The sequence below is a fragment of the Tamandua tetradactyla genome, chromosome 5, assembly GCF_023851605.1.
Source record: "Tamandua tetradactyla isolate mTamTet1 chromosome 5, mTamTet1.pri, whole genome shotgun sequence".
NCBI classification, from domain to species: Eukaryota; Metazoa; Chordata; class Mammalia; order Pilosa; family Myrmecophagidae; genus Tamandua; species Tamandua tetradactyla.
Window position 1 is genome coordinate 56,568,268 of NC_135331.1, and position 27,519 is coordinate 56,595,786.

At 41.4% G+C, this 27,519-nt stretch overlaps 2 protein-coding genes across 2 annotated transcripts in view; one reads left to right on the forward strand and one right to left on the reverse strand.

Annotated features, from left to right (window-relative positions):
- The first annotated feature begins 416 nt into the window (after window positions 1-416).
- IL12A (interleukin 12A) lies at window positions 417-14,576 on the forward strand. Its single transcript, XM_077159146.1, is given in 9 exon segments — window positions 417-502; window positions 7,903-8,171; window positions 8,173-8,212; window positions 8,848-8,993; window positions 11,734-11,847; window positions 12,079-12,120; window positions 12,192-12,233; window positions 12,326-12,469; window positions 14,010-14,576. Coding segments are annotated over 8 exon segments (843 nt in total). The 5' UTR covers window positions 417-502; window positions 7,903-8,012; the 3' UTR covers window positions 14,166-14,576.
- A 4,229-nt stretch (window positions 14,577-18,805) lies between these two features.
- The window catches only part of LOC143684193 (NACHT, LRR and PYD domains-containing protein 1b allele 5-like), a 51,280-nt gene continuing 42,566 nt past the window's right edge, over window positions 18,806-27,519 (reverse strand). Inside the window, exons 13-16 of the mRNA XM_077160908.1 lie at window positions 26,542-26,595; window positions 26,182-26,262; window positions 23,495-23,767; window positions 18,806-22,075 (exon numbers count right to left, since the gene is read on the reverse strand). Coding sequence (XP_077017023.1) covers window positions 22,056-22,075; window positions 23,495-23,767; window positions 26,182-26,262; window positions 26,542-26,595 — 428 coding nt within the window. The 3' untranslated portion in view covers window positions 18,806-22,055. The remainder of the gene's footprint in view (window positions 22,076-23,494; window positions 23,768-26,181; window positions 26,263-26,541; window positions 26,596-27,519) is intronic.

Here is a 27,519-nt window from a genome sequence, read left to right on the forward strand (position 1 = left end):
TGAAGAGATTTTCAGATGAACTCAAGGTGAGAGACTGTGTTGTCAGCAGGCCTGCCCTAAAAACAATCTGAAAGGTGTTCTCCCGACAAAAGGACCATCAGCCCCAGCGGAAAAGCAGGTAAATCTGGAAGGAATAAAAAACACTGGAAAGTAAACACAAATAAATAATAACTGCACAAAACAATAAAATGGCTGTTGGGGGACTCTAAAAAGCTATTGCCACCCAGACTGTTTTTTTGAGAAATTTTCATTTTTTCTTAAAAATTTTAAAAGAAAATAACATTTTTGAGGAATATTCTGTTTTCTTCCACACTGGGTGGGGGGTGGGGGGCAAATAACATCAGAAAACTAACTATAACCAGTGTACTCACCCAAGGTTCCATCAGTCATGTCACAATGTTAAGAGTTCAGTGTCACAAAAAGGAACCCAGTAGACTGCTGAGGACAATGCGGCTTGCTGTACGACTCTACCCTCTAACTTTCCCCAAACCCAACCTGGTAGGTATTTTTCCTTGCTATTATTACAGAAGTTCAGGAAAGTTAAGGAAGTTACCTAAGATTGCAGTTGGAAAGTAACGGAAACTGGAATTTAACCCAAGATTGCAAAGCCCATGATCTTTCCACTGTACCATACCATGTGCCAGAAAGGTTCTAATCAATGAAATTATGTTATTACACATAATGGAGTTAAAAGGGCAGGTTTAAATTTAAATGTGCATAGCAAACATGCAGAACTTGTCAGATTTGAGGGAAGATACAGAGTGAGAAGACGGATGGATGGATGGGTGGTTGGGTGGATGGATGGATGGATGGGGGGGTGGTTTGATGGATGGATGGATGGATGGATGGATGGATGGATGGATGGATGGATGGAGTGAGTGAGTGAGTGAACAAGTGTGTGAATAAGTCAGACAAAAAAAAAAAACCCTGTCTTGGCAGTGGAGGGTTAATCCACTTACAGATTCTGTATTTGTATAGTAAATGCAACAAGAAAACTGCAATCTAAAGGAAATGCCCTGTTCAAAACCCATCAGAATGGCCTAAGCAGCTGTCATAACAGTTCACATCACCTGCCATGAGGTGACCTTTTAAAATGCAAATAATACAAAGCAAACATAAATGACACCGTAATATATTTGCATGTTAAATCATTTAAACAGTGCAGAGGGTTTCAATAAAAACAGCCTTTCTTCCCACTTTAAAATCCAATCTCTTTCTCCATAGGCAAAAGTTATTAGTTTTCTATGTCTTATGAGTATAGATCTATATCTATACTATATGCCTTTATTTATGTGTACATATACATGTATATACTTCTTTCCCTACAAAAATGGAAGCATATTATACACTGATCTGAACCTTGATTTTTCACATAATTGTGTGTTATGAAGATTGTCCCTATTATACATATACATACATACATATATATATATATAATATATACAGACAAAAATATAGCTCAATCTTTTTAATAGTGGCATGGTAGTTCATTAAAAAAGATGAATCATATTTTATTTAAACAGTCCCTACTGATGGATATTTAGAGTGTTTCAAGACTTTTACTATTAAAAACTACACTTTTAATGAAAATGTTTTCATACATATGTATAGACACTTTTATAGGATAAATTCTTAGAAGTGGAATTACTGAGAAAAAGGATGCAGGCATTTTAAATTTTTATAACTATTGCCTACTAACTCCCCAAATAGATTGCACTAGATTACACTCCCACCAACAGAGTCTGGCAACCTATTTCCACATACCCCCACATACCCTAAAACCATCAAATTTTTAGCTTTGCAAATTACAGTTTAAAAAATAATATCTTAGCCATTTTAATTTGTATTTTTTTAAGAATGAGTGCAGCTGACAATGTTTCATTTGTTTATAAGCAGTTTTACATCTCCCTCTTTGAACCATCAGTTCATATCCACACTCCATGAAATGCATCCCTCACATTTTTCCCTCACACTCCCCAGAAGTGAACAGCTAGACTGCCTCCAGTTTCCTACCACTACAAACACTGCTTTAATGCACATCTTCCCGCATGTCCCCTCACAGGCCTGTGTGAGAATCTCTTTGGGACATGCACCAGGGATAGAATGGTTGGGTCATGGGGTGCCAGACTGCCCTCCCAGAGAGCTTTACCAGTCTACTTGCATCACACGAGAGGTCCTGAAGTCCCACATTTCCCTCAACACTTGGCAGTAGCCAATGTTCTAATTTTTGCCAATCTAATAGGTATAAAATAATATCTCCTTGTTTCCATTTGCACTTTTCTGATTATAATATATCTGAGCATCTCAGGATGCTTGTTAACCTTTGGGGTTTCCTTTCCACAAATTTCCGAATCATATGTTTCACCCGATCATCGGGATTTCTGCTTTTTTTTTTCCTGCTGATTTGCTAATTTGATTATTTCCTTGTATACCCTCTGTTTCGGTTTGCTAAAGCTGCCAGAATGCAATATTCTAGAAATGGATTGGCTTTTACAAAGGAGATTCATTAAATTACAAGCTACAATTCTAAGGCCATGAAAACGTCCAAATTAAGGCACCAAAAAGAGGATATCTTCTCGGAGGAAAGGCTGCTGGCATTCAGGGTTCACCTGTCACATGGAAGATGCATGGTGACGTCTGCTGGTCCTTTGTTTCAAAATGTCTCCGCAGATGTTTTCTTTCTCTCTTAGCCTCTTTCAGCTCTGAGCTCTCTCCAAAGTGTCTCTCCCTTAAAGGACTCCAGCAAGCAGGTTTAAGACCCACCTTAAATGGGCAGCATCACATCTCCTTGGAAACAATCTGTTTTAGTTTCCTAAGGCTGCTGGAAAGCAAAACACCTGAGATGGATTGGCTTTTGTAAAGGGGATTTATTTAGTTACAAACTTACAGTTCTTTGGAGGAAAGACAGCTGGCTTTCCCTTTGCTTTCTCTGTCATGGGGAAAGACCCATCTGTGGGGCTTCTCCCCCAGCTTCTGGGCTCAAACATCTTTTCCTGGGGCTGTTCCTTTCTTTATCTCCAAATGTATGGGTCTGAGCAGGCTCTGAGCTCTGAGCTGCATTGCGCTGGACTGTGCTGAGTTCTCTTTCTTCTGACCACTCCTCTTTTTTTTTTTTTAACCAAGAACATTATATTTTGAAAAAGCATACAAAAGATATGCAAATAACTCCATCAATTACCTCTTTGATAACATGGCACCTTTGTTCAAAAACTACAGTTACAGCAACTCCTCACTTCTTTGTTTTTGTTTTTATCACAGTCTCCTTTTTTCTCCTTTTTTTGTGAAAAATAAGATACATAGAAAAAAACAATACATTTCAAAGCACATCACAACAACTAGTTGTAGAACAGATTTCAGAGTTTGGTATGGGTTACAGTTTCACAATTATAGTTTTTTACTTCTAGCTGCTCTAAGATACTGGAGACTAAAAGAAATATCAGTATACTGATTCAGCAATCATACTCATTTGTTAAACCCTACCTTCTCTACATAATTCCATCATCACCTTTGATCTTTATCCCACTTTTTAGGGGTATTTGGGCTATGGCCATTCTAACTTTTTCATGTTGGAAGGGGCTGTCAATAATATAGGATGGGAGATGTAATTAGTTGATATTCTGGAAAAGCTGGCCTCTCTGTATTTTAGGACTTACTGGTTCAGGGACCCATTTGGAAGTTGTAGGTTTCTGGAAAGTTATCCTAGTATATGGAACCTTTGTAAAATCTTATCTAATGCCCTAGCTGTTCTTTAGGATTGGCAGGAATGGTTTTGGCTGGGATTTGGCAAGCTCTGATAGGTAGCAATGTCTAACTGAAGCTTGCATAAGAGTGACCTCCAGAGTAGCCTCTCCACTCTATTTGAACTCTCAGCCACTGATACCATATTTGTTGCACTTCTTTTTCTCCTTTTGGTCATGATGGCATTGTCGATTCCATGCTGCCAGGGCCAGGCTCGCCCCTGAGAATCATCTCCTACACTGCCAGGGAGTCTTTCACCCCTGGATCTGACCTCTCCTTTTAAGCCTCACTCATTACAGAAGGCATCCCCCTTATTTGATTGCAAATATAATCAGCCATATGTGCATATCATGTGCTGATTATTTAAGTCCACGGCAACAGAACGACTGGGCACCATCACGTGGCCAAGTTGGCACCTGAACCTATCACACAACCTAATCAAAAGGTCCCACCCAACAGTAGGTCTGCCCCACAAGATTGGATTAAAAGAACATAGGCTTTTCTGGGGGTACAGAACAGATTCAAACCAGCACATCTTCCTATTGGTTTTAAGCGTTGCAAAATATTTTCCCCCGAACTATCAATTGCTCTTAACTTTTTCCATAGTTAAAAGGAATTCATAAACAGAAATCCTTAATTTTATGTAATAAAATTTATCAGTATTTTGCTATGACCTGATGTTTTAAGAAGTCCTTCTACTTTTGAGTGACAAAAATAGTCTCCTACATTTTCTTTTGTGACTGTAATAGTTTGACTTTTCACATTTAGTCTTTAGCCCTCTTCCAAGTAGATTCACCTTTATCTGTTGTTTAGAATAGGAGTTCATTTTTATTTTTTACTAAATAGTGATCATTTTCTAAAAACAGTCCATGCTTTCCTCACAATCTGGGTGTCATCCCTGTCTTATACTAAGTACCCATATAGGAGTCTGTCTCTTCCTTCTTCATTTTGTTTCAGTGGTCTATTGTCTGTTCATTTACTGGCACCACTATTTTATTTATAATTCTTTCAACTATGTCCTTATGTGGTTGGGCCAGTGTCTTCTGCACTATTCTTTACAAGTTTAGCTAAGCTAATCATAGACTTTTATTTTTCCATATACTTAAGAGGAGGTTTATATTGTTACTCAAAAAAAATTGAAATCTTTATTGTGATTGCATTGACTATATGAATTTATAAGAAGAGAGCTGAGTTCTTTATATTAAGAACTTCTACCCAAGGGCATGGAATATGTCTCCATTTGATTAAATCATATTCTATGTCCTTGATTAGACTATAATATTTTTCTCCAAATTCTATTCTATAGTTATACAAACTCATACAGTAATTACAACAAACCTATGATGTAGATACTTTTATTACCATTATTTTCCAGATGAGGAAACTGAAGCCCAGAGGGATAAGCTATTTGCTCTAGAGCGTATAGCAAGTAAGCAGTAAAGCCAAGAGTTGAGAGTCTACACTCTTAACTATTGTACTGCCTCTCTACCTATAGTCAGTTATTTTATAGTTTGGCTGCTAGTGTGAATGGTTCCCTATTTTTATTACATTTTCTAATTGGTTCTAGCAGATGTAGGGAAATGTGGTTGATTTTCGTGAGTCAGTAATTTGTATTTGGTAAAATCACTGGATTCTCCTATTAATTCTAATGGTTGGTCTGTTGAATCTGTTGCATTTCTGGGTATCAACTCTAAAAAATGGCAGTTTTACCTTTTCCTTTCCAATTTTTTAAATCTCTCATTTCTTTTTCTTATAGCATTGGCTAAGACTTCCCGTATTATTCTAGACAATGTAGTAGTGATCTGGGCAAAGGAGGTCTCTTAGAGAAAAGTAACATTAACTCAGAAGAAGATTTTCATTTCATGTTGGCTGCAATAGGCGCCATACATTGGGGAACTGTTTCACAAAAGTATAGGTTAAGAACTGTATTTGGTGGCCAAGAATCCATTTTGAGCAGAAGCCCTGAGATCATCTATGCAGCAGCAACTACTTTTCCACGGGAGGTAACCCTTTCAGGGGAGAGACAACTCAGTTATGATATACTTGACTTCATTTTGATTTCAAGTACATTTAATTCTCCCCCAAAGTCCTGTGGCAGCAACATAGCTCTGCATATCATTTGTGTCACACAATCTATAGACATGATTTTTTCAGACAATGGATTGATAAATCTGCTAGGAGGGAGTCACAGACAGCAACACTAGAAGGGGACTTAGAAATCAAATGTCCCTCTCATTTTGCACACATTTAAAAACCTCTCTGATGGGTGCCTTATCACTCAAAGGCAGATGAGCCTCTGGGGCAAGGGAAGCAGAAGGTGTTGGGAACAACCAAGTAAAGCCTGAATCAGACCAAGAGCCAACAAGGCTTTCTTCTCATTGGCCTGGTCAGCTTATCTTCCCCAGAGGTTGGCCCTGTTGACTATTCATGGGTGACATCTCAAGGCTTACTGTCACCTCATCCATCCAGACTTTAACGGGAACTCAAAGGAGAGAAGGAGGAAGTACCCACTCTTCTCTCCTGTATCCCAAAGGTTTTCCATGTCTAAGATCAGTGCATCTGTCCAGAGCTGGGCCCTGGTGGCTCCAGTTGTGAGGTCCTGGGACCTGAGTTCGGTGAGGCCCACTGCAAGCTCCAAGTCAGTGACCAAGCACAACCCTCCCCCTACACACACACACGCATACACACACACACGCAGGGTGATTAACACTTGGGTAGAAATGAGTGAACTGAAAAGTCCCACAGGAACCTCAAACCCAGCACATCCAAAACGGAACTTCTCAATGTCTCCTCCAATCTCACTCCACTCTTACAGGAACCCCTGCTGCAGGGACTGCAACAACACAATGCCCCACTGCTGCCCCTGCTCCACTCCTAACCCCTGAGATCCGTCCCCAGCGCTGCTGCAGGAGGGATCCTCCCACCATGCAGACCTGTCTCCCAGCCTGAAAACCTGCTGGGTCCCCACCACCCTCAGAAGGGGTCTACACACCTTGATGTGGCATCCACGACATTACAGCACAATTCCATCATGCTCTCCAACCCCACACCCTGCCAGCCTCCCTCCACCCTTACCCACTGCTTCCAAACCTGCCTGCCCCCTAGCTAGAGCTTGCGTGGGATCCCACCCCCAAGTGGTCTAAAATCTCTTTGATGGGTGCCTTATCACTCAAAGGCAGATGAGCCTCTGGGGCAAGGGAACAGAAGGGCCCAGCTCTGGACAGATGCACTGATCTTAGACATGGAAAACCTTTGGGATACAGGAGAGAAGAGTGGGTGCTTCCTCCTTCTCTCCTTTGAGTTCCTGTTAAAGTCTGGATGGATGAGGTGACAGTAAGCCTTGAGATGTCACCCATGAATAGTCAACAGGGCCAACCTCTGCTGAAGATAAGCTGACCAGGCCAATGAGAAGAAAGCCTTGTTGGCTCTTGGTCTGATTCAGGCTTTACTTGGTTGTTTACTTGGTTGTTCAAGTAAATAGAAGGACGAGTGCATACTCATCCTTCACCACTGAGGTCAGGGGCCGCCTGCTCCTGAGAGCCTTTTGAGACTCCTCATCCCCATTGCTCCTGCTAAGGTACCTGTCTCTGGGCCTCTCCTCCTAAGAGCCTGTGCATCCTTCACACGAAATTGTAACTTTTCTCTCCATAGGGCTGTAAAATACTGGATTATATAGTCATTGCATCTCCAGCCAGGCTTCATCTCTTTCTGTTTTTAAGATAGGACACATGAACAAAACATATTGAGTCAAGAGTTGGTATGCAAGCGCCCCAAAGAGCCCCACTGTTGTTCACTTCTGGGTGCCCCTCCCCCCCCAGGCACATGTCTGCCTGGCACACAGTGAGCCATCTGAATGAATGGGTGGATGGATGGATGGATGGATGGATGGATGGATGGATGGATGGATGAATAAATGGTTTGCCCACGCCTCCAGAACTAGGAGGAAGGTCCCGATCATATCCTAGCGCACCAGGAGCAAGGCTGGTGACACCCCTGCGCTCCCTCGGAAGAGGGCGCTGTATTGAGACCCTGCGGGCGCCCCGGCAATGGGTGACCCGGGGCGTGCGGGCGAGGCCGGGGACTGGAGTTTGGGGGCGGGGAGGGTCGGGTCTGCCAGGGGACCCTGTTCTGGGTGTCCGCGAATTTCGCTTTCGCTTTGGGCAGGGCCGGAGGCGGCGGGGCCGTCCCGAAATGACTGCGGCGGGGCACCGGGGATTTAATCGGAAAGCGCTGCACGCCCCGCGGGCCGTACTCCGCGAGTCACCGAGAAGCTGATGCAGAGAGAGACAGAAAGAAAGAAAGCAAGACACCAGAGTCCTGGGAAAGTCCTGCCGCGGCCTTTGGGCAATTATAAAAATGTGACCCCCTGGGTCGGCCTCCCAGCCACCACCTTCACCTGCTGCGTCCACCCGGCCGCGTTCAGCTGCCTGCTCGGCTCCCGCGCAGAGTCCCGTCACCATGTGCCCGACGCGCAGTGAGTATCCACCCCGCTCCGGAGGGGAGGGGCAGCAGCCCGGGAAGAGGAGGCAGAAATTTTGGAACAGCGTTAAGGAGAGGATGGAAGACAATGAGCAATCTCGTGCAATGAACACAGGAAGGGAGAAGAGAAAAACAAGATTGGTGCGCCTCACATACGCTAACTAGGACATTGCTTCCTTTCATCTTGAAATAGCCCCACGAGCCGTGTCATTATCCCCACTTCACAGATGAGAAACTGAGGCCCAGCACAGTGGTTCCTTGTCCAGGGTCCCTCAGTTTCAGTACAGCTGCCTCTAAAGCAAGGCTCTGTCACCCCACCATTTCCAAGACCCTGGGTGAGTCACTCCCCACCTGGCCTCAGTGTCCTGTGCACGAAATGGGGGCTTTCTCCAGGCCAGCTCTGAGCCCAGTACCCCTGCTTGAGCCCATCTGGGGGCCCTCACATGAGCGGGCTTCTAGCCCTGCCGTCCAAAAATCTGACTCATCTTTAAGTGTTGGAGAAAGGTTGGTTGTGGGTGAAGCAGGACTGTGCAGAGAAGACATGGATGGGTGAAAGGGGCCAAATGGGTGGAAGGTGGTGGCAGGCCAGACCTGGGGACACGCTCAGCCTGTCCTTCATTCTCCCTCTAGTCCTCCTCCTGGTCTTCAGCCTTGTCCTCCTGGACCACCTCGGCTTGGCCAGGAATCTCCCTACAGTCACACCAGGCTCTGGAACGTTCCAGTGCCTCAGCCACTCCCAAAACCTGCTGAAGGCCATCAGCCACGCACTTCAGAAGGTAAGCTTTACCTTCCCATTTTGCAACCTTTCTGCGGAAGGGACTTCTTAGAACCTCTGGTCACCTGGAGGAACTGCAGAAGTGAATCCATAGCTGTCAAGAGGGGGAGAGGGAACTTTTACAAATGGCCCAACTATTAGCCTAAAGAGTCTCTATGAAATTGTATCTCCAGAGAAAGCAAGAGTGGTTGTAAATTATCATGGCATTCATTTTGGCCGTGTCTACACGGAGGGATGTGGATATTTACGGTGCTCCTTGTAGCCTGCCAACAGAGATGGAATCGTGTCAGGTCTGCACTGTTTCTCTGACACCACTTATCAATCCAGGAAACAGTTATTAGGTGTGTACTCTGCTCTCAGGGCTACAGAGATAAATACGACCCTTCCCCTCATGTGGCTCACCAGTTTCCAGGCTGATGGTGCAGTATGTTGTTGGAGCAACTACATTTCAGGGTGACCTGTGATACTGTATGTCCAGTCTTCTAGGAGAAGAGTTATCTGATTTTGTTTCATCCATATTTTTTATTTCATGTTTTAATGCAAAAAATAAATACACGTTGCTTTCATTTTTAACCATGTTCGAATAGCTGTTGCTTTTGCTGCAAAGACCAAAGCCTGATGTTTTAAAAAGAACCTTTTGCCTTTTTGGGTATACACTCAATTTTTCCTGAGTATTTTCTAGCTTTGTTGCTTTGTAAATAACTTAGTCAGCTTAATGCCCAAGACCTCCTTAAAGAACTCTTTCCTTCCTTCTAATCTTTCTTAATGTGCTGCCAATTACTCCCCACAGTTCAATCAATCTTAATTAAGAAGGCAGCTCCCCAAGTGAAAAAGGCAGAGATGGGTGCTTTGATTCCCGAAGAAAAGTTCAATATGGATAAAATGCAGGGGCACCAATTTAAATGGATACTTTATGCGAAAAAAAAGCTGACTCTTCTACTCCTTAGATGCAGCACTGAAGGTCAAAAAATTGCCGAGTTCAATTTTATACTTTTTATACAATTCCTTTTTCAAATTTGTCAGAACAAATCGAGAGGCTGCTGCAGGTAACACAGGTAGCCAATGTGCAATTCACAGGCCATACCCATTCCACGGATTTGTAGAATTTGGCCCATATATATATATTTAATGTTGATTTTTTAATTTGATACTACTGGAAAAATTTGATCATTTTATACAAGAATCTAAATTTCTAGCTTCTGTTGAAAAAAACCAGATTTCCAAATTTGACTCTTTACAACCTACCCAGAACAGTGGTTTCCCAGTCCTGCTTAAACATTTCCGGGGACAGTGTTTTTGTTTCCTTTTGCTGTTGTAACAAATTGACATAAACTCAGAGGCTTAGAACAACGCATATTTATTAGCTTACAGCTCTGGAGGTCAGAACTCTGGAATGGGTCTCACGGGGCTAAAATTGGGTGTGGTGAGGTGTGTTCTCTCTAGAGGCTCTAGGGGAGACACCATCGTCTGAGTTTTTCCAGCTGTAGAGGCTGCTCTCATCCTGGGCTCATAGCCTCCCTCCATTGTCAAAACCAGTATGGACAGTCTCATCTTTCTCAGTGCATCTCTCTGACACTGACTCTCCTGCCTGCCTCTTCGGCTTTTAAATACCTGTGATTACAGCCACATAATCCAGGATAATCTCTCCATCCCAAGGTCAGCTGCTTAGCCACCTTCCTTCTATCCACCACCTTAATTCCCCCTTGCCATGTGATAAAACATATTTGCAGGTTCTAGGGATTAGGAAAAGGACATTTTCGGGGGGGGGGGGCTATTATTCTGCCTAGCATAGAAAGTGATTTTACTATGGTTCCAGACACTCCCTGCACTTTCAGTCCTTGTATCACAGTTTCTACAAGTCTTTCTGCCTGAACTTACCCGTCCTTCCCTTCTGGTCATTGGAATCCTCTTGACATCGATGTCCCACTTCTAGTGAAGGCGTTGCTTCTCTTTCCACTCCCTCCTCAAGCCTTCCGACCTCTCTTAGCAGTTCCCACCTGCTGATATGTCTTCTAGTCATTTGGGGACTTGCCTGTCACCATTGCTTAACTTGGAATTCCAAGAGGACATGACACAGTCTTCTTTGTCTCACCCCTTAGTGCCGGGCACACATCAGGCTTGTTGAATGGGAAAACGAATGCAAGCTTCAATCAGAAAGTTGTTGGCTTCTTAAGATAAATTTCATAATTATCTTAAGAAAATTATAATACAGCATTTATTCTATAATGCTGTCCAGCATGCTTGCAAAATGATATCTGTGTGTGCGCGCAAATTAAATTTCCACTTGTCTTTGGGGTTTGCACATTTGTTATCGCCATCAAGCTGTGATCTTAACAGTTCCTCCTTTAGAAGTTATACTTGAAAAAAAGATATTCATAAAACACAGGCCCTTTGACAAAAGAAAAACAACAACAACTATTTTCACCAGAAGCAACTGTCACAACGTGGTGTAGATGCTGATTAGCACAGACTGTTGAAATGATTTATAGTGTTTACATAATGGAAAAACATGTCATCCAGACAAACCTGTCCTAAGCAAAGGGAGTGGAGGGAGGGAAAAAGGGTGTAAATGACCTCTTTCCTCTTGTGTTATGAAAAGCCAGAATTTCCTACAGGTCAGAAAGATGGTAGTCAAGGGCATCCAGCAGGTGCCTACTGGTCTCCTGGGGTGCCAGTGTCATAGAAGCCAGGTGTCTTGTTAATTTTACAAATGGAATTCTTGCTTCTTTTTTTTTTTACAGACCAAGCAAACCCTAGAATTTTACTCTTGCACTTCTGAAGAGATTGATCATGAAGATATCACAAAAGATAAAACCAGCACACTGAAGGCCTGTTTACCACTGGAATTAACCACGGTACATCCCCCCTCCCCCAAAGAATGTAATACAACTAAGAGCCGTGTATCACGCCTCACCGTCTTCCGAGGCTTGGCATATTTCTGGTGTCTAACATCTTGGGACTTTAACAGTTCCCACCTCAGAAGTCGGACGTAAAATGATGTCGATGAAAACAGATATGTTTGAGAAGAAAACTCAGAAAAGTTCATATTATGAATTTATAATCGATGTCTGATGTTTTCTCTGTAGAATGAAAATTGCCTGGCTTCCAGAGAGATTTCTTTCATAACTGTAAGTCAAAAAATAAAAGGTTTCAGCCAATATTAAGAATTCATGTCATTGATGCTTATTTTTTCTTCTAGAATGGAAGTTGCCTGGCCTCCGGGAAAACCTCTTTTATGATGGTAAGACAAAAACTCTTTTCTCAGATGCAACGGGGCAAAAAAGGTTTTAGCCCATTTCAGTGGTTCCATTCCCATTTCACCATGTCCCCCAGACCCTGTGCCTCAGTAGTATCTACGAAGACCTGAAGATGTACCAGGTGGAGTTCAAGACCATGAATGCAAAACTTCTGATGGACCCTAAGAGGCAGATAGTTATGGATCAAAACATGCTGGTGGCGATTGATGACCTAATGCAGGTGAGGTCTCCATCCTATCAGTGAGAATGCCTTCTTAATGCTGAAGAGAGCAGACCAGGGTCTCCAATGAAGAGGTAGAAAATTAGCCCTTCTGGAATTGGGATAAGTCTGATATCCCTCCTTCTAAAACTTGTGCATTTGCGGGAGACAGTCTAGAGAGCGCCCCCTACTTGTTGAACATGTGGTATGCACCAGGCTCTCTTCATGTGCTCTGCACACATTTTCTTATTCTGGCCCCAAAGTAACTATATAGAGTCTGTTCTATTATGCCCTCATCTTAAAAAAGAGAAACATCAGAGCTGAGAGCTTAAACCACCTGTCTGAGGTCACACAGTTTGTAAAGGGCAGAGTCAGGATTTGAACCCCCATTAAAGGGATTCCACTACCTTAATCTTTTCACTCACCCCTAAAAGCTCCAGAATGTATATCCCAGGGGCCGATATCCTTATCTGAAAATCTTAGCAGAGAAAACAAGTGGGGCTGGCTCCTGATTATGATCCATTTTGAATCAAAGTGTAATGAATTGAAGTAACGATCTATCATCTGGAAACATCTGAATGCTGCTTCTAGGGAATAACTTGCTTTGTAATTTTCGGAATCACCATAGCACGTGGGACTAAAATAAAACATAGAAATAGTCGCAGGTTAGCCTTGATGAATAGGGCATAGGATAAAAACATGGTGGCAGAAATCATTGCCTGGAAAGGAATTTATTCATTTCTTTATTTCCAAATTACTTGTTTGGAAGGCAGTGAACTTTATGCAAGTTTCAGATACTGCTGCTACCCTCCAAAGAGGCTGTAGTTGATACTTTCATTTTTAAAAGCCCTCTCAGAACCAAGAGTCTGAGTTTGGGTGAGTTGGACTCTGGAATCAATTCATCCAGGAACCACAACTATGGCCAAACCATTTAAACCCTCGATTTTTCCCTCTGTAAAATGGGATGATTTTATCTACTCTGAATTCCTTCTAGAGCGCGTGCGTGCGTGTGTGTGTGTGTGTGTGTGAGAGAGAGAGAAACTGTGAGAGTACAGATCATTGTGCAAGTATAAAGTCTTATACTGTGTCATCAAATCAAAGGGTTAAAATTGGGAAATCCATTGTTGGGTTTATTTATCTGACAGAAATGAAGTGTATTTAGTTAATAGGTCTGTAACTGATAAGAGTTCTGATCAATAGCAATCAATCACCTCCCCATTCTAAAAGAAACCTGGCTTCTTAATATAACATACATAAAAATTAATTAGATATTACAGCAGCTGTCCTCTTAAACAGAATTGTTCTTTTCTAAAATGTAACTCCCTCTGATGATATTCTGAATAGCTATAAGGGTCTTTTCAGAACTCACTGAAGATATCTGTGCTTGGATAATGACTGTTTCTTCTCCCAGGGTCTGCCTGGCCATCTGGCTGGGTTTAGGAAATGTAATAGGGGAGTGGATTGCAGGCTTGGAGACACGTATTGGCGTCACCCGTTTTTACAGATGGATGCTTTAATTTTGGAATATCATATATGCCATGCTCAATATTTATTCTCCTAGGCTCTGAATTTCAACAGTGAGACTGTGCCACCAAAACCCTCCCTTGAAGAGCCGGATTTTTATAAAACTAAAATGAAGCTCTGCATACTTCTCCATGCTTTCAGAATTCGTGCGGTGACTATTGATAGAATGATGAGCTATCTGAATTCTTCCTAAAGAGTTAAAGTTTCCCCACCTCTTAAAGTCATTTTTTTAAAAAATTGAGCAAAAAAAATTTTAACAGGATGTGGGTTAGGAACTGGGGGTCGGGGGATGGCTTAATCTGGTCTTACTTAAGACAACACAGTAATTCTCATGCTTATGTTTATATAAGTCACCACCCAAAATTTGAAGGATGTGAAAATCATCTGCACGAGATTCCTTTGATCAGGAATATTTCACATCTACTATGGATGTTGTTTTTAAGTTTTCATGAGAAAATGGCTCTTACTGAGCATGTTTTTCTTTCCCTTTAATAGAAAAGAGCAAGAATGTATAAGCTATTTCCATACCAAAGAGTTTATAGAAACAAATTGTTAAGCATAATTTATTTTAAAATATTTATTTATGTAATTTTGTATTTGTGAGAGCCTGTGGGCTAACATATTTATTTATGCTATATTTATTTAAATATTTATCAAATGACTTTGAAAAATATCTTATATATATTCTAAAAATAAAATATTGAATTAAAACATTTCTCCTATTTTTATAATGTAATTGGAATTTTTTAAGTGAAAATATATATTGGGGGAAAACTAAACTTTGGTGAAATTTGAACAAGATCACCTTAAAAAGGACACTGCAGTGTTTTCATCTGTTTCCTCGATCCTTTAATCTCATTATAGGCATCTAGTAAGCTCAAATATGCTTTAATATTGAGGCAATCAAATGAGTTACGTTTTTGAGAGCACACTTTATTATTTTTGTTCAACATCTAAGTCTAAAAATAAAATACATGGAACTATTTTCCCTAGTAATCACAGCCCCATAACACTGTACATTAGACAAATACATAAAAATATTCTCAGCTGGGAAAAATATCATAAAGAAGCCTTCTAGTTAAATTATTCTAATGTCTGCGAATCTTCAGGCACTCAGGGGTAAGGTATTTCTTAATCACAACCAGAAAAACTCCATTTGCTTAAAATTATACACAGCTTTAGACTGAACTCACAGATAATTGTCTTGCTTTGGCTTTAGAGATGTGCTCTTAATCACCTACATATTAAGCTCCACTTCTTTTCCTCTGTAAACCACAGGAATTTTGTAAGTCATTTGACAGAATACCGAAAAATTTCAGTACTTGGATAATTATATTCCTCCCTATTAAGAAACAGGTATAAAAAAAATATTTAGGGTAACCCCCTTTTTCCATGTTAATCCTTTCCCCCCTATCGCGATCCCCGTTCCTGTGAAGTGTGAGGTCATGTTTCCAAGAAGGAAGGGCTGGGACCAGCCCACACCCATGTTAGTGGCTCATCCGCCAGCAAGCGATTGACAGGAGATCCTTGCCTTTCAAGGCTCAGGTTTGGGGGTTCCAGCAGCTTGGATTGTGGGAATATCCTGATGGATGGATGGAATTGCGGCTGCAAAGTGGCTGCCTCCTCTCGTCAAATGGGGTGGCGACCACTGGTTCCATAGAAAAAAAGAAACAAGCAGTTTGCCTGCTCTACGGACCAGGCACACACAGAGAAGCACAGGTGTTACTGTAATCCTAGAAATCACTGATACACTGCAGCAACATGACTGGCCCAAGAAACGGAATGCAATATATCAGAACTGGAATGCTTTTAAAAAGGGGAATTTAATAAGTTACAAGTTTACCGTTCTAAGGCCATGAAAATAACCCAGTTAAAGCATGTCTATAAAAATGTTCAAATTAAGGCACCGACAAGAGGTTACCCTCACTCAAGAAAGGCCAATAAAGTTCAGGGTTTCTCTCTCAACTGGAAAGGCACATGGCGAACATGGCATCATCTGCTAGCTTTCTCTCCGGGTTTCTTGTTTCATGAAGCTCTCCCAGGGCGTTTTCCTTCTTCATCTCCGAAGGTCTCTGGCCTCGTGGCTCTGTCTCTCTTTCCAAAATGCTTCCTCTTTTAAAGGATCCCAGTAAACTAATCAAGACGCACCTGGAATGGGTGGAGTCACATCTCTGTGGAGATAATCTAATCCAGCCTCCAACCTATAGTGCTGACATTAGTTTTTTAAACTTCTCAGATTGCTTGCTTCAAGACCTTAGTCCACAACCTATCCCACCAGAGCGCTCAGCATAATATGGGTGCTCAGCAGAGAAGGAGCCCCCAGTGCAAGACACAAGGGTGAAAAAGTCCGAGTCCCCACATCACAAGAACAAAGGGTGGGGAACTAAGTAACTGAGATGGACCAAACCCCACCCCCACCCCACTACCTCCAGATTATAGCCTATGAGAGATTCATTTGATTGACAAACTATTTTATTACAATGGAAATATACTATCAAAGTGTTTATCACACCTAAAAATGACATAATCATCAAAAACATTTTGCTGACAGCTGCCCCACTGAGGGCCCAGAGCTTTGGGGAAAGGCCAGACATGCAAAAGTAGATGTTGGACAATTCAAGAGATGCAAAAGCATCTTAGATACTGTTTTAGTCTGCCAGAATCCAATACAACAGAAATGAAACAGATTTTAAAAGGGAATTTATTCCATGCCAGAGACCCGGGTTTGATTCCTGGTGCCAGCCCATGCAAAAAAAAAAAAAAAAAGGGAGGGGGAGGGAATTTATTAAGTTGCACGTTTATAGTCTTAAGATCGTGAAAATGACCAAACTATTTCATCCAGGGAGGTACCCTGATTTAAGAAAGGTAAATGGGTCCAGAGCACCTCTGTCAGCTGGAAGGGTACATGGTGATGTCTGCTGGATTTCTCTCCTGGCATCTTATTTCATAAGGACTCACTGGGGCGTTCTCCTTCTGCTTCTCCAAAGGTCGCTGGCTGTGTGGGCTCTCTTGGTTCTAAAGCTTTTTCCAAAATGGTTCTCTCTTAAAGGGCCCCAGTAAGCATTCCCACCTTGAATAAGTGGAGACACATCCATGGAAACCACAGTTGGGTGGGTCACATCTCCATGGAAATGATCTAAAAGATACCACCCAGCAATACTGAATGAGGATTAAAGGACATGACTTTTGTGGGTACATAAGAACTTCAAAATGGCACAGACACCCTAAGGAGGAAAGAAAACAAAGGAACTAAAAGGGAAGACAACCAGCCCTGTCCTGACCCAGACAGCTGGCCTTGTTTTAAAGACTAAACATTTGGTTCCAGGTAGCATGATTTTGACTTCCGAATTTAAGGTGAAGCACATTATAACTTCTTAATTGAGAAAAAATCAACCACACTTAAAAAAAATTAAATTGTGTCCCTGAAAGAGTTTATAATACAAAATTTTAATTTAATTAGATGTTTATCAACTTTCGGGTTGAAGGGTATCTGATGTGTTCAAGTACAAAATTTTCAGTTACATATATGTATCTTTGAGTATGATTTAAAAATATATATTATCAGAGACAACATATCCATGTAATGGTTTTTAGAAATAATAGTAGTTAATGCTTCTGTGTCCTGACCAATGTCTTTATCACAAACTCATATAATTCCCCCCACCCCAAAACCCTATAAGAAGGGACCATTACTTTCCCCTTTTTTGGATGAGGGAACTGAGACACAAGAAGATCCAGTTCCCACCATAAATAGCAGCTGCCACGATTTGAATCCAGGAGGCCTGGTTCCAGCTTGCATCCACATCCCCTGCATCCATTTGCCCCCAGTAGTAATGTCACAGCAAGCCAAAGAAACACCTTCACCATAACCATGTGTTCTGGTCTGCTAACTGCTGAAATGTGATACACCAGAAGCAGAACAGCTTTTAAAAGGAGGAATTTGTTAAGTTGCAAGTCCACAGTTCTAAGGCTGTGAAAATGTCCCCATTAAAGCAAAGCTATAAAAATGTGCAATCTAAGGTATCCAGGGAAAGATACCTTGGTTCAAGAAGACCAACGACGTTCAGGATTTCTCTCTCAACTGGAAAGGCACATGGCGAACATGGTAACATCTGCTAGCTTTCTCTCCAGGCTCCTTTTTCTTGAAGCTCCCCTGGGGGCGTCTTCCTGCTTCATCTCCAAAGGTCGCTGGCTGGTGGACCCTGCAGTTCTTGTGGCTCTGTCATGGCTCTATAATGGGACTCTCTCCAAAATGTCTCTTTTAAAGGATTCCAGTCAAGGCCCACCTGGAATGGGTGGAGTCACATCTCCCTCTAATCAGATGTTAATACCCACAACAGGGTAACATTTCCATGGGAAGTACGAAAAAGCTCCCAGCCAGAAATACTGAACGAGGATTAAAGGACATGGTTTTTCTGGGGTCTACAAATTCAAATCAGCACACCATGCAAGCATTGTCACCAATTATTTGCCTCCCATTTCCTTCACTACACATGACAAACTCAAGCCTAGGGAGTGTCATATTGTTATGTATTTATGTTCCCAGCCCCTGGCATTCAAAATAATGGTAGAAAGAGAAAGGGAAATCTTTAGAGGCTTCCATGTGTTTCTCATGTCTTCCTTTTCTAATCTAGATATACACACGAAAGTCTTTCTTTTTTTTTTTTTTTAAATTTCCTATTATAAGAAAAAGTTAAAAAATTTTAAATGCATAAATACGTTTGGTTCAAAATAATTATACATGCTTGTAATGGGGGAAAAACCCAGAATTCATAAGCTTATGATTTAGTTAACATAAAATAAATTAAATACCTATGGTTTGGGATTATGCAGCTTTTACCGCTAAGAACAACATGCCCCCAAAACTTAGAGAACTGCGTATTTTTCTGTTATTTAGATAGCTTAGACATAATCTCCTGGATAACAGAGTTTCAAGAGCAATCATGTTATCTGCTGGTTTTCTCGCTGTCAGTACTGGGTCCGGCATTCAGCAGAGCTCTGGGCTCCCTGCTGTCCCCTCAACATTCTCTCCTCCCAAGCAGCTTGGCTCTTCACTACTTCACCTACACGGGCTCCAGGAAAGAGTTCCTTTGACAAATGGCTTCCATAGCTAAGGGCAAGTTCAAAACCCATGGATCTAGTTCAAGTCCCTTCTTACAGTTAACTTTTTATAGGGAACAAAATCCATCTTTTAGATTTCCAAACTTGAATATAAAAGTTATACAAATATAGAGCATACCCCCCCACGTCAGAGGTTGCAGCAAACAGCAAGAATGGACTTCTGCAGACTAAAGATGGCTTACTGACTCAAGGCTTCCTAACTAGAGATTTACATGATTGTGATGGTCAAGTTCATGCGTCAACTTGGCCAGGCAATGGTGCCCAGTTGTCTGGTCAAGCAAACACTGACCTAACTATTGCTGTGAGGACAGCTCACGGATTCAAATCATGAGCACGTTGGTTGCATCCATGGCTGATTACATCTGCAGTCAGCTGAGGGGCGTGTCTTCTACAGTGAGTGACTTAATCTAATCACCTGAAGGCTTTCAAGGATAATTCAAAAGAGACCATCTCTCTTTCCACTTTAGCCAGCCAGCTTCTCCTGGGGAGTTCATTGAGTACCTTCATTAGAGCTGCCAGATTTTGGACTCTTACATCCTCACAGTTGTGTGAGACACTTTTATAAATCTCATATTTACAGATCTCTCCTGTTGGTTCTGTTTCCCTAGAGAAGCCTAATACAATGATGATCGGAATAAATTAGATTTACATCCACTGGAGGGCTCCAGGGTGGAGCTGGAGGTCCCCGAACTGAAGGAGGAGGAACCCCAGACCTTCCTGTCCAGAATCCAACCCCAAGGTCTCTGGTCTCAGCAGCTACAGAGCCATCAGAACTTCCGAAGCCATGGTGTGCGGGCCGGGAGACCGCAAACTCCTGTCACTGTAAACACGGGTCCCCGTGGTAATCCGGGCACTGGGCTGGGATCAAGCCATTTCAGCAAGCAGTGTGCTGCTTCACCCCAAGAAGCATTTCCAACAACAGGGAACGGGCTAGGCTAACTGCTGGAAACCACCACCACCACCAGAATAACACATTTAACAATCAGTGGTCTCTTGGAGAAGGGAGTAAAGAAACTGCTCCCCCCAAAAAGGCAGGGGAGGAAGCTTTTATCCTAAAGCAATACAACAAAATAACACAGAGTCCTGATAATCAGAAAAATCCCTGTTAGAGAGAGGCACAGTTAAGGAACTAATATGAATCTGCTTGGCTTTAAATAAGAACATATCCTTCCAGGTGGTTCAGCAGGAGAAGGCTCACCTGCCATGCGGGAGAACTGAGATTGGATTCCCTGCCCATACACTTCCAAAAAGAAAAAGAAAACACATCCTCCTGTCACTATAGGGGAAAGGACAAAATCGATCTTGCAGTGAAAGAGTTAGGGCTAGGGCTTCTGTATCTCTGCAAAACTCCTCAGGGAGCAAGTCCACCCTGGTCTCCACTCACCCCACCTCCATCCAATAATCACAGAGCTGGGGTCACACCAACTAATGCCCCAAAAAAGTTAAGAATACTCAAGGAACATAAGGTTTTAAACAGATCTATGTAAGTATTAATACAAAGAAAACATCAGCACCGTACAAATGCAGATTTATTTCTCTTCCCTTCATAGATAGTTTGAAAAAGGTTGCAATTTGTTATGAAATCAGCTTACATAGAAAGTACTTCTGAAATTATACTTTTCTTTTAATAACAACTTACCAAAAAAAATAATAAAAATTAAAAATTCAAGTTCTTTAAGTATTTTATGTTTCTGGATGTTAAAATTGCATGTGTTCCTTAAAATATTGTACAGTTAAAAAAAAACCAAACTCATAAAGTGACATTGATTTGAATTCCACAGGATCCCTGGCGATTAAAAATATGTTCTTCCCTAAAAAATGTGAATTTGCTCTTCACAGACAAAACTATACCTAAAATGTGTTTCTCTGATTAATTCATTGAGATTTATTTTCTCCTCTAGCCAAAGTCTCCATACGACAGATGGCAGTTATGGTTTCTTCAAATAAGTTAACAAAACATATTCAAAATGGTAATCACCACATGCATGATTCTGGGATAGTGACAGTATCTATACATACAAAAAAAAATGTGTGACCAATTAACAAGAGCCAATGTGGCCCATTATTCCCTGGGACAAGTCTTCTTCAAGAAGAGATGACAGTTTGCTCTTGGTCCTGACAATTTGCCCTTGGTCCTGCTATAAAGCTGTTTCTGAGAAGCACTGTTCCCACAGAAAGTAAATGATCCCAGGGTAAAATTCCAGAAATACAGTGTTTGACCCATTGATTTCAGATGGTTGGTGAAACCTGAAGGAACTCTCTAAAACATCCAACTGATCTTCCCCAGTGAGATAAGGCGATCTCTTTAAGAGCAGAAACCACCATCCATTCCTTTTGAATCACTCTTGGGCCAGATGACATGATCTGGTGCCAGGTAACAGTTTAACAGACTGTATACCAGACAGGTTAGTAATGTAAGATATGGAAATCATATACAAATCAATATTCAAAAAATGTATCATGTGGGAGCTAAAAGAACAGAAACCTCTTTCCATCATTAATGCCAATATGGAAGAAGCTACATTAATTGGTAGAAATTTAAATATACCACCTCTTAACTGCTAAAAATGTTTCAAACACTTTGATATGAATTTCATAGTTCACAGACCTGAAAAGGAAAAATCACTATAGTTCTCACCTGACTGGGTTGAGTCATTTTAAGCACCCGCTGTGAGCATACTTGATTTGGTGGGGAAGCAGAAAGGGATATGTGAGCTGGAGGTGCAAATGGAAAAAATCTCTATATTATAGAGTGTTTTCCCTCCCAAAGTTTTGCAAATATTTTACATTCCCCTTGTCCCTGAATAATGTAAGTTATGGAATGGTTGACTGTAAAAGAAGCAACTTCCCCAGGCTGGTGAAGTTCCAAGGTCTCTTCAAGATGTTAACAAATTACTGGTTGAAATGGTCTTTTGCAGATGCAAGTTCCTGAGGCTTTCTTTTTCAGTTCATCTTCCAAACCTCAAGTTTCCTGTAAAAAACCTAATAAAAGAGAAAAACAAATTCAGGGCTTCATCACTGGGGAAAAAAAGGGGGGGGGGGGGTGCATAAAAAAAATCACTTGTCCATCCATTTCAAAAAAGAACATTCGGAATTGGCTGGTTTTCCTTGAGCTGGAGATAAGCCACAGCAATTTAAAAGTTTAACAAAGATGTTAAAACATCCTGATAAAAATACAAAATTCAGCCAATTAACTAGACATTGGGGTTAAATCATTACAAGGGCATACAATAATGGTAGTCTTGGCTTTTATTTTTTTCCCCTTTAGTAGAGGGATTGTACTTAAAAAAACTTTTATGATTGCTTCCAGTGCTTAAAGCTGTCACAAACTCATTTATGGTTCTAATGTTTCTCCAAGTGTCTAGTGAAGTCAGGAGCAGGGGGAAAAAGAAAAAAACTACCGGTTATAAAAGACTGGTGGGAAAGCTGGGTTTTCAGAATCTTCCTTTGTTTGAAGAAGCTGTTTATTGGGATATCACAGAACAATGGCCATTGTTATGAACAGGCAGAAATGCCGTATGCAAATAAGTAGATTTCTACATGCGGGCCTCCGCATGTGGTAATTTGCATAATTTCATCATATCCAAGAATCAGAATGAAAAATTTGTTATTGCAACTATTTGCAGGAGGCTGCTGCATCCCAACACGGCAGGGTGGCAAACACCAATGATCCTGCCCCAAAGTGGGGCTGGGGAGTTTTAAAAATTTGCCTACCATATGTGAAAAACTCCAGAGAGATGGTCTACCTGTCTGACTTGTTGTGCTCTCTGGAGACGTGACAATATATTTGTTAACCACTACGACAGTACATAATGATTAAAGCTCTGAGTTGGTTTGAACTCAGGCATAACAATGTGCAATATCAAATCACCAGGGGAGTACAAAAAACTTTGAAGCAAAGGAAGGAACTGTGTGGCTTTGCAGACTGAAACCAGAAGTGACTCCTTTTTCTGTCCCTTCTTTTCTGCTGTCGGCTCACTAGCGCCACCCAGTGGCCTCCCTCAGCACTGTTTCAACATCACTGAAGACCACGAAGGTTCCCAGTTGTCTTAAGCAGGGTGCATCTCACTACCTGCCCTACAGCTTTATATGCATATCTCCCTCATTCTCACAACAAACCCAGGACATCACGGTTTTTGCAGCCATTTGACAGATGAGAAAAGAGAAGCCTAGAATTCGATTAAGAATTTGCCTATTTAGCTGGGATATGAACTCATTCTGACTTCACTGCATCAATCACCTTTACATCTAGCATCACATGCTAGATGCTGCCTCGGCTTAAAGTCTCTGAACCCAAGTTTATGACTAACCAAGTGATACATCCTATGGTGGAGATATGCTGCTCCCAGACACACAGCTCAAGGCCAAGTAAACGACCAATTAAGGTAAGTTCCTGCTCACCTTCCAGCACATCTTGAATTTCAATGGAGACCACATTTTTCAGACAGTTATATAAATTCTGGGCGGTGGCGTTACCCTGCTCCTTTTCCTGCCACTTCTTCAGCATCCTGAACTTACAGATCGTAACATCTTCTTTTTTCTCCCGGATATCATCAATATCGCCGATCTCCAACTCCAGGTTGGCAAGAGCGATTTTGATCCACTCCTTCCCCAGTTTCCCAGCAAGGGTGATCAACTGAGTATCTGTTAATGGTGTTCTACTCTTTGTTCCATCTAAAAGCAGATGAAGAAATTAGCAATTCAACACTTCCCCCACTTTAAGCAATTTTCAATGAGAATATATATATACTCCTTATTAGAAAAGTAAAAGTGTACTGTGATTTGAAGACTTGAAACTGCTTTTAAAATATATTTAAATGCTTCAAATCCCTGCTTTCCAAACTATGTTAAGGATTAAAGGGAACTATTTCATATAAAATAGCATTATACTGGAGTGTTTCGTTCACAATGATAGTTCAGGGAAATGAGACTATTTCACACAAATCAGTTCAGAATAAATAAAACAGACACCAAAAATAATGTGGCTAACAAAGGATAAATACACATTCTTACCCTTGGCCACCTCCGTGTCTTTATCTAAATGTTAGCACCACGCATGTGGTGACCTTAGGGCCACTAAGTGGCGCAGCCAAAGGTCTGAATTCTAGTCTCCATTATGCCATTTTCTGGTATTTTGGGGGAAAGCAGCTCATCCCACAGAAAAAAAGAGTCATGGAATGGTTTTTGCAAATCTGTCCTCTTAGAAACAGTGTCGTAAACTTAAAGGGCGTGCATTTGCCAATGCAAACCACCGACCCAATGAGAAAAGATCAGTCCTCTCATAAGGTTAGTTTTTCTGCCTTCCCTTTTTTCAGCTGGTTGTGATATAATGCGGCAGAGCTCACGGGTTGCAAAGTATATGTGAAGGATCCTTGAGGCATTGCAAATATGGAGGCGACACTGGAAGGGAAAAGTGAGAGGAAAACCTCTGGTGCCTTCACCTAGATTCCCCCATGGGTAGCCAACGATTTAATAACATGAATTGAACACCTGTACTTGGCCCCTTCATAGGTGTTTTCCTCTGTCAACTATCAAGCTTGGAGAATGGGCTACAAAAGCTGGCTCACACCCTCTAGTGGGTTCCTAATACATGGCCGAATGCTCCTTGCTCTCAAGCCTATACTGGAATGAAAACTGCGTGGAGGGCAGTGGCTCAGCAGGCACTGAGGCTCAGCAGGCAGAGCTTTCTCCGGGTTCGATTCCTGGTGCCTGCCCTTGAAAAAAAGAATTCTAAAGAAAACTGCATGGAGAATCTATTTAACCCCAAACCCACTGTATCAGACTCTAAATCTAAATGTTTAACATGCTTTCAAAGTGAATCTGTTAGGGTTGAACCCTGACCATACTTTAGGAAACACCACAGTGATATCCTGACTTGTTTTTATGCTACCAGAATAGTGACTTGATGGCTGAGAGAATGTTATGAAAATACCAAGCAAAAGTTAGTCTTTATTAATTTGTTTATTTAGATAACTCCATTGCCAAAATAACAATGCCAAAAATTTGGAAACACTTAATCCTTCTAGGCAGAATTTGAATGAGAATTCTATTTCTGGCTACTCAATGTGGGAGCTAATTTTAAATCACCTGATAATTATATGGAATAAGAAAAGCTTTTCCTATATATCAATTCAACATAGAGTTATGTCTGAATTTAGCTGGATTTTAAAAATAATTGTAGAACCTCACATTTTTTATGTTCATACATAATTAACATTTCTATAATGGTATACAGTTAAATCATACAAGCTCATCCTTCCAACCTCCTGCTCTAGAAAGTAGAAAATATCTCATTTCACCTTTTAGAGAAAGAGCTTATTTGCTTTTAGAGATTCACACACCCTTTCAATAATACTAAAAGACAAGTTAATTTTGATGAAAGGGTTAATCTGAGGAATTACATACGGCCCGTAGCATCTATAGATCTTGTCTCATATAATTTGAGTCTGGGATTGTTAAACTTAGATATGTGGATTCTTGATGGAACTGAATTTTGAGCTACATGGCCCCATCTTCCAGCTCCTTAAGAGTGCTGTTACTAACTGTTTTCACAACTCTAGGCTCAAATAGTATGGAGCCTAGGTCTCTGCCACTTAATGAGAAAGCTATTTAAGTGGAGACTCGTCTCCTACACTTGAGCTGGAGGCTCTTAACCCAGGACAGGGCTGATAACTGGGCAGCCAATGAATGCTCACACAGGCATTCACAATCTTACTCATTTAATCGACACTCAATATCTTCCTGTAAGGCCCAGGTGCTCCACAATATGGAAGAGGAAAAGATGGACAGGCCGTGGACCCAAACCTTAGGGCTTATAAGGGAACTTCCCATCCTGTCTGGGCTGCGTGAAGGAAGGAGTGGGAAGCCAAACTAAACAGGAGTCCAGTCAGACTGAGGAGGGCACCCTATGTCCAAGCCTGAGGAGCTGGAGCACAGGGCAAAGGGTCTGCGTGGAGGCAGGGAGGGAGGACACACGCAGCAGGGCGGCGGCTCAAGGAAGATGGACCCTGCTGCATGGGGGGTGGGTGACCGTCAATGAGGGAGACCAAGGAAAATCACTTATGGCCACGGGAGACACCTGTACTAACCTGAGGTGCCGACCTGCTTCATTCTTTTATCATAAGCCTCCTCATCAGGTAAGCTGCTGCTCATTTTCCGCCGTCTGTTACCTTAAAACAAAGAAAACGTTCAACTGGTTGGCTTACCCTTATGTTTCTTATTTTCTACCCGCCTTTATCTGGAATGAAAAAAAATAAAAAACATCAACATTCAGGTAGAAACAAATTGAAAAAAGGACTCAAAGGTTTTTAGATGATTAGGAAATTTACAGAATATTTAGCAGATCTTCGGTATTGGTACGCCTCTGAGGCAAAATAAAAATTCCGGTGGATGGAAGGAAGAGAAGAATGCGTTAAAGATCATTTAATGTCCCAACTACTGGCACTTACCACTCAGGCTGGTTTTTGGAATGTTCTGATTCTGGTCATGCTGGACCCAGTCGCCTGTCAAAATACAATAAACATCAACTGGAAACAAGGGCGTGAAATCTGAATTAGAGACCTTCAATTTGCAGAATGGGTGAGGCTGCAGGGCCTTGGGAATCTGCCTCTAAACTTCAAACCTGGGTGGGGGGTTTTCACTTGATGCATCCACAAATGCACTGGGCTGGTAGTTCGGGGGATAATTAATGAGTCCTCCTTCCAACCCGTCTTCTGGGGCAAAGGTTTCCCAACCCTGTCATTTCAGTGCCACCAGTGGAAATAGCCTTTACCATTTCTTTAAATCTATAATATTACCATTATAAGTGCAACACACCAGCATCACTTGACATACGAAGGAAGCCACAGAAATAAACATTTGCTAATTATAACTACACATACCTATATTTATATTTATAAATATCAGCAAACAATGTATTTATCTATATGAATACCACCTAAAATAATCTTGTCAATAATCATTCTACGCTGTGGAAAACGCTGGACTTGGGGATTTTTCCGCTGGTACTTCACTTGATTCAGTACCCCCTTCTCTGTTTGGCCTCAGCTCTAACAGGTGTCTTCAACTTGTGCAGGGCTTGTACAGGTTCCTTTAACAAAGATCCCTTAATAATGATGAATCATCTCAATTAACCATCGGCTTAGGTCTAAAAAAAATAATGGAGAACCAAAATATCTCACAATGCAGAAAGAGTATTATTAAAGACTTTCTCTAAAATTTAGCATAACAAGAGGCCCTACAAGATAGTATTTAAACTATCAAGTGTATGATTCTTAGCCTAGAAGGACATTTGGTTGCTACCTGTTAAATACCTCCATTATTTAAAAGTAACGTCTTTCAGATTCATTTATTTGAGCAAATCCAAGAATAGCAAGAGAAACAAAGCAATCCCTACCACACAAAGTTCCAACTAGGACTCTTTACGC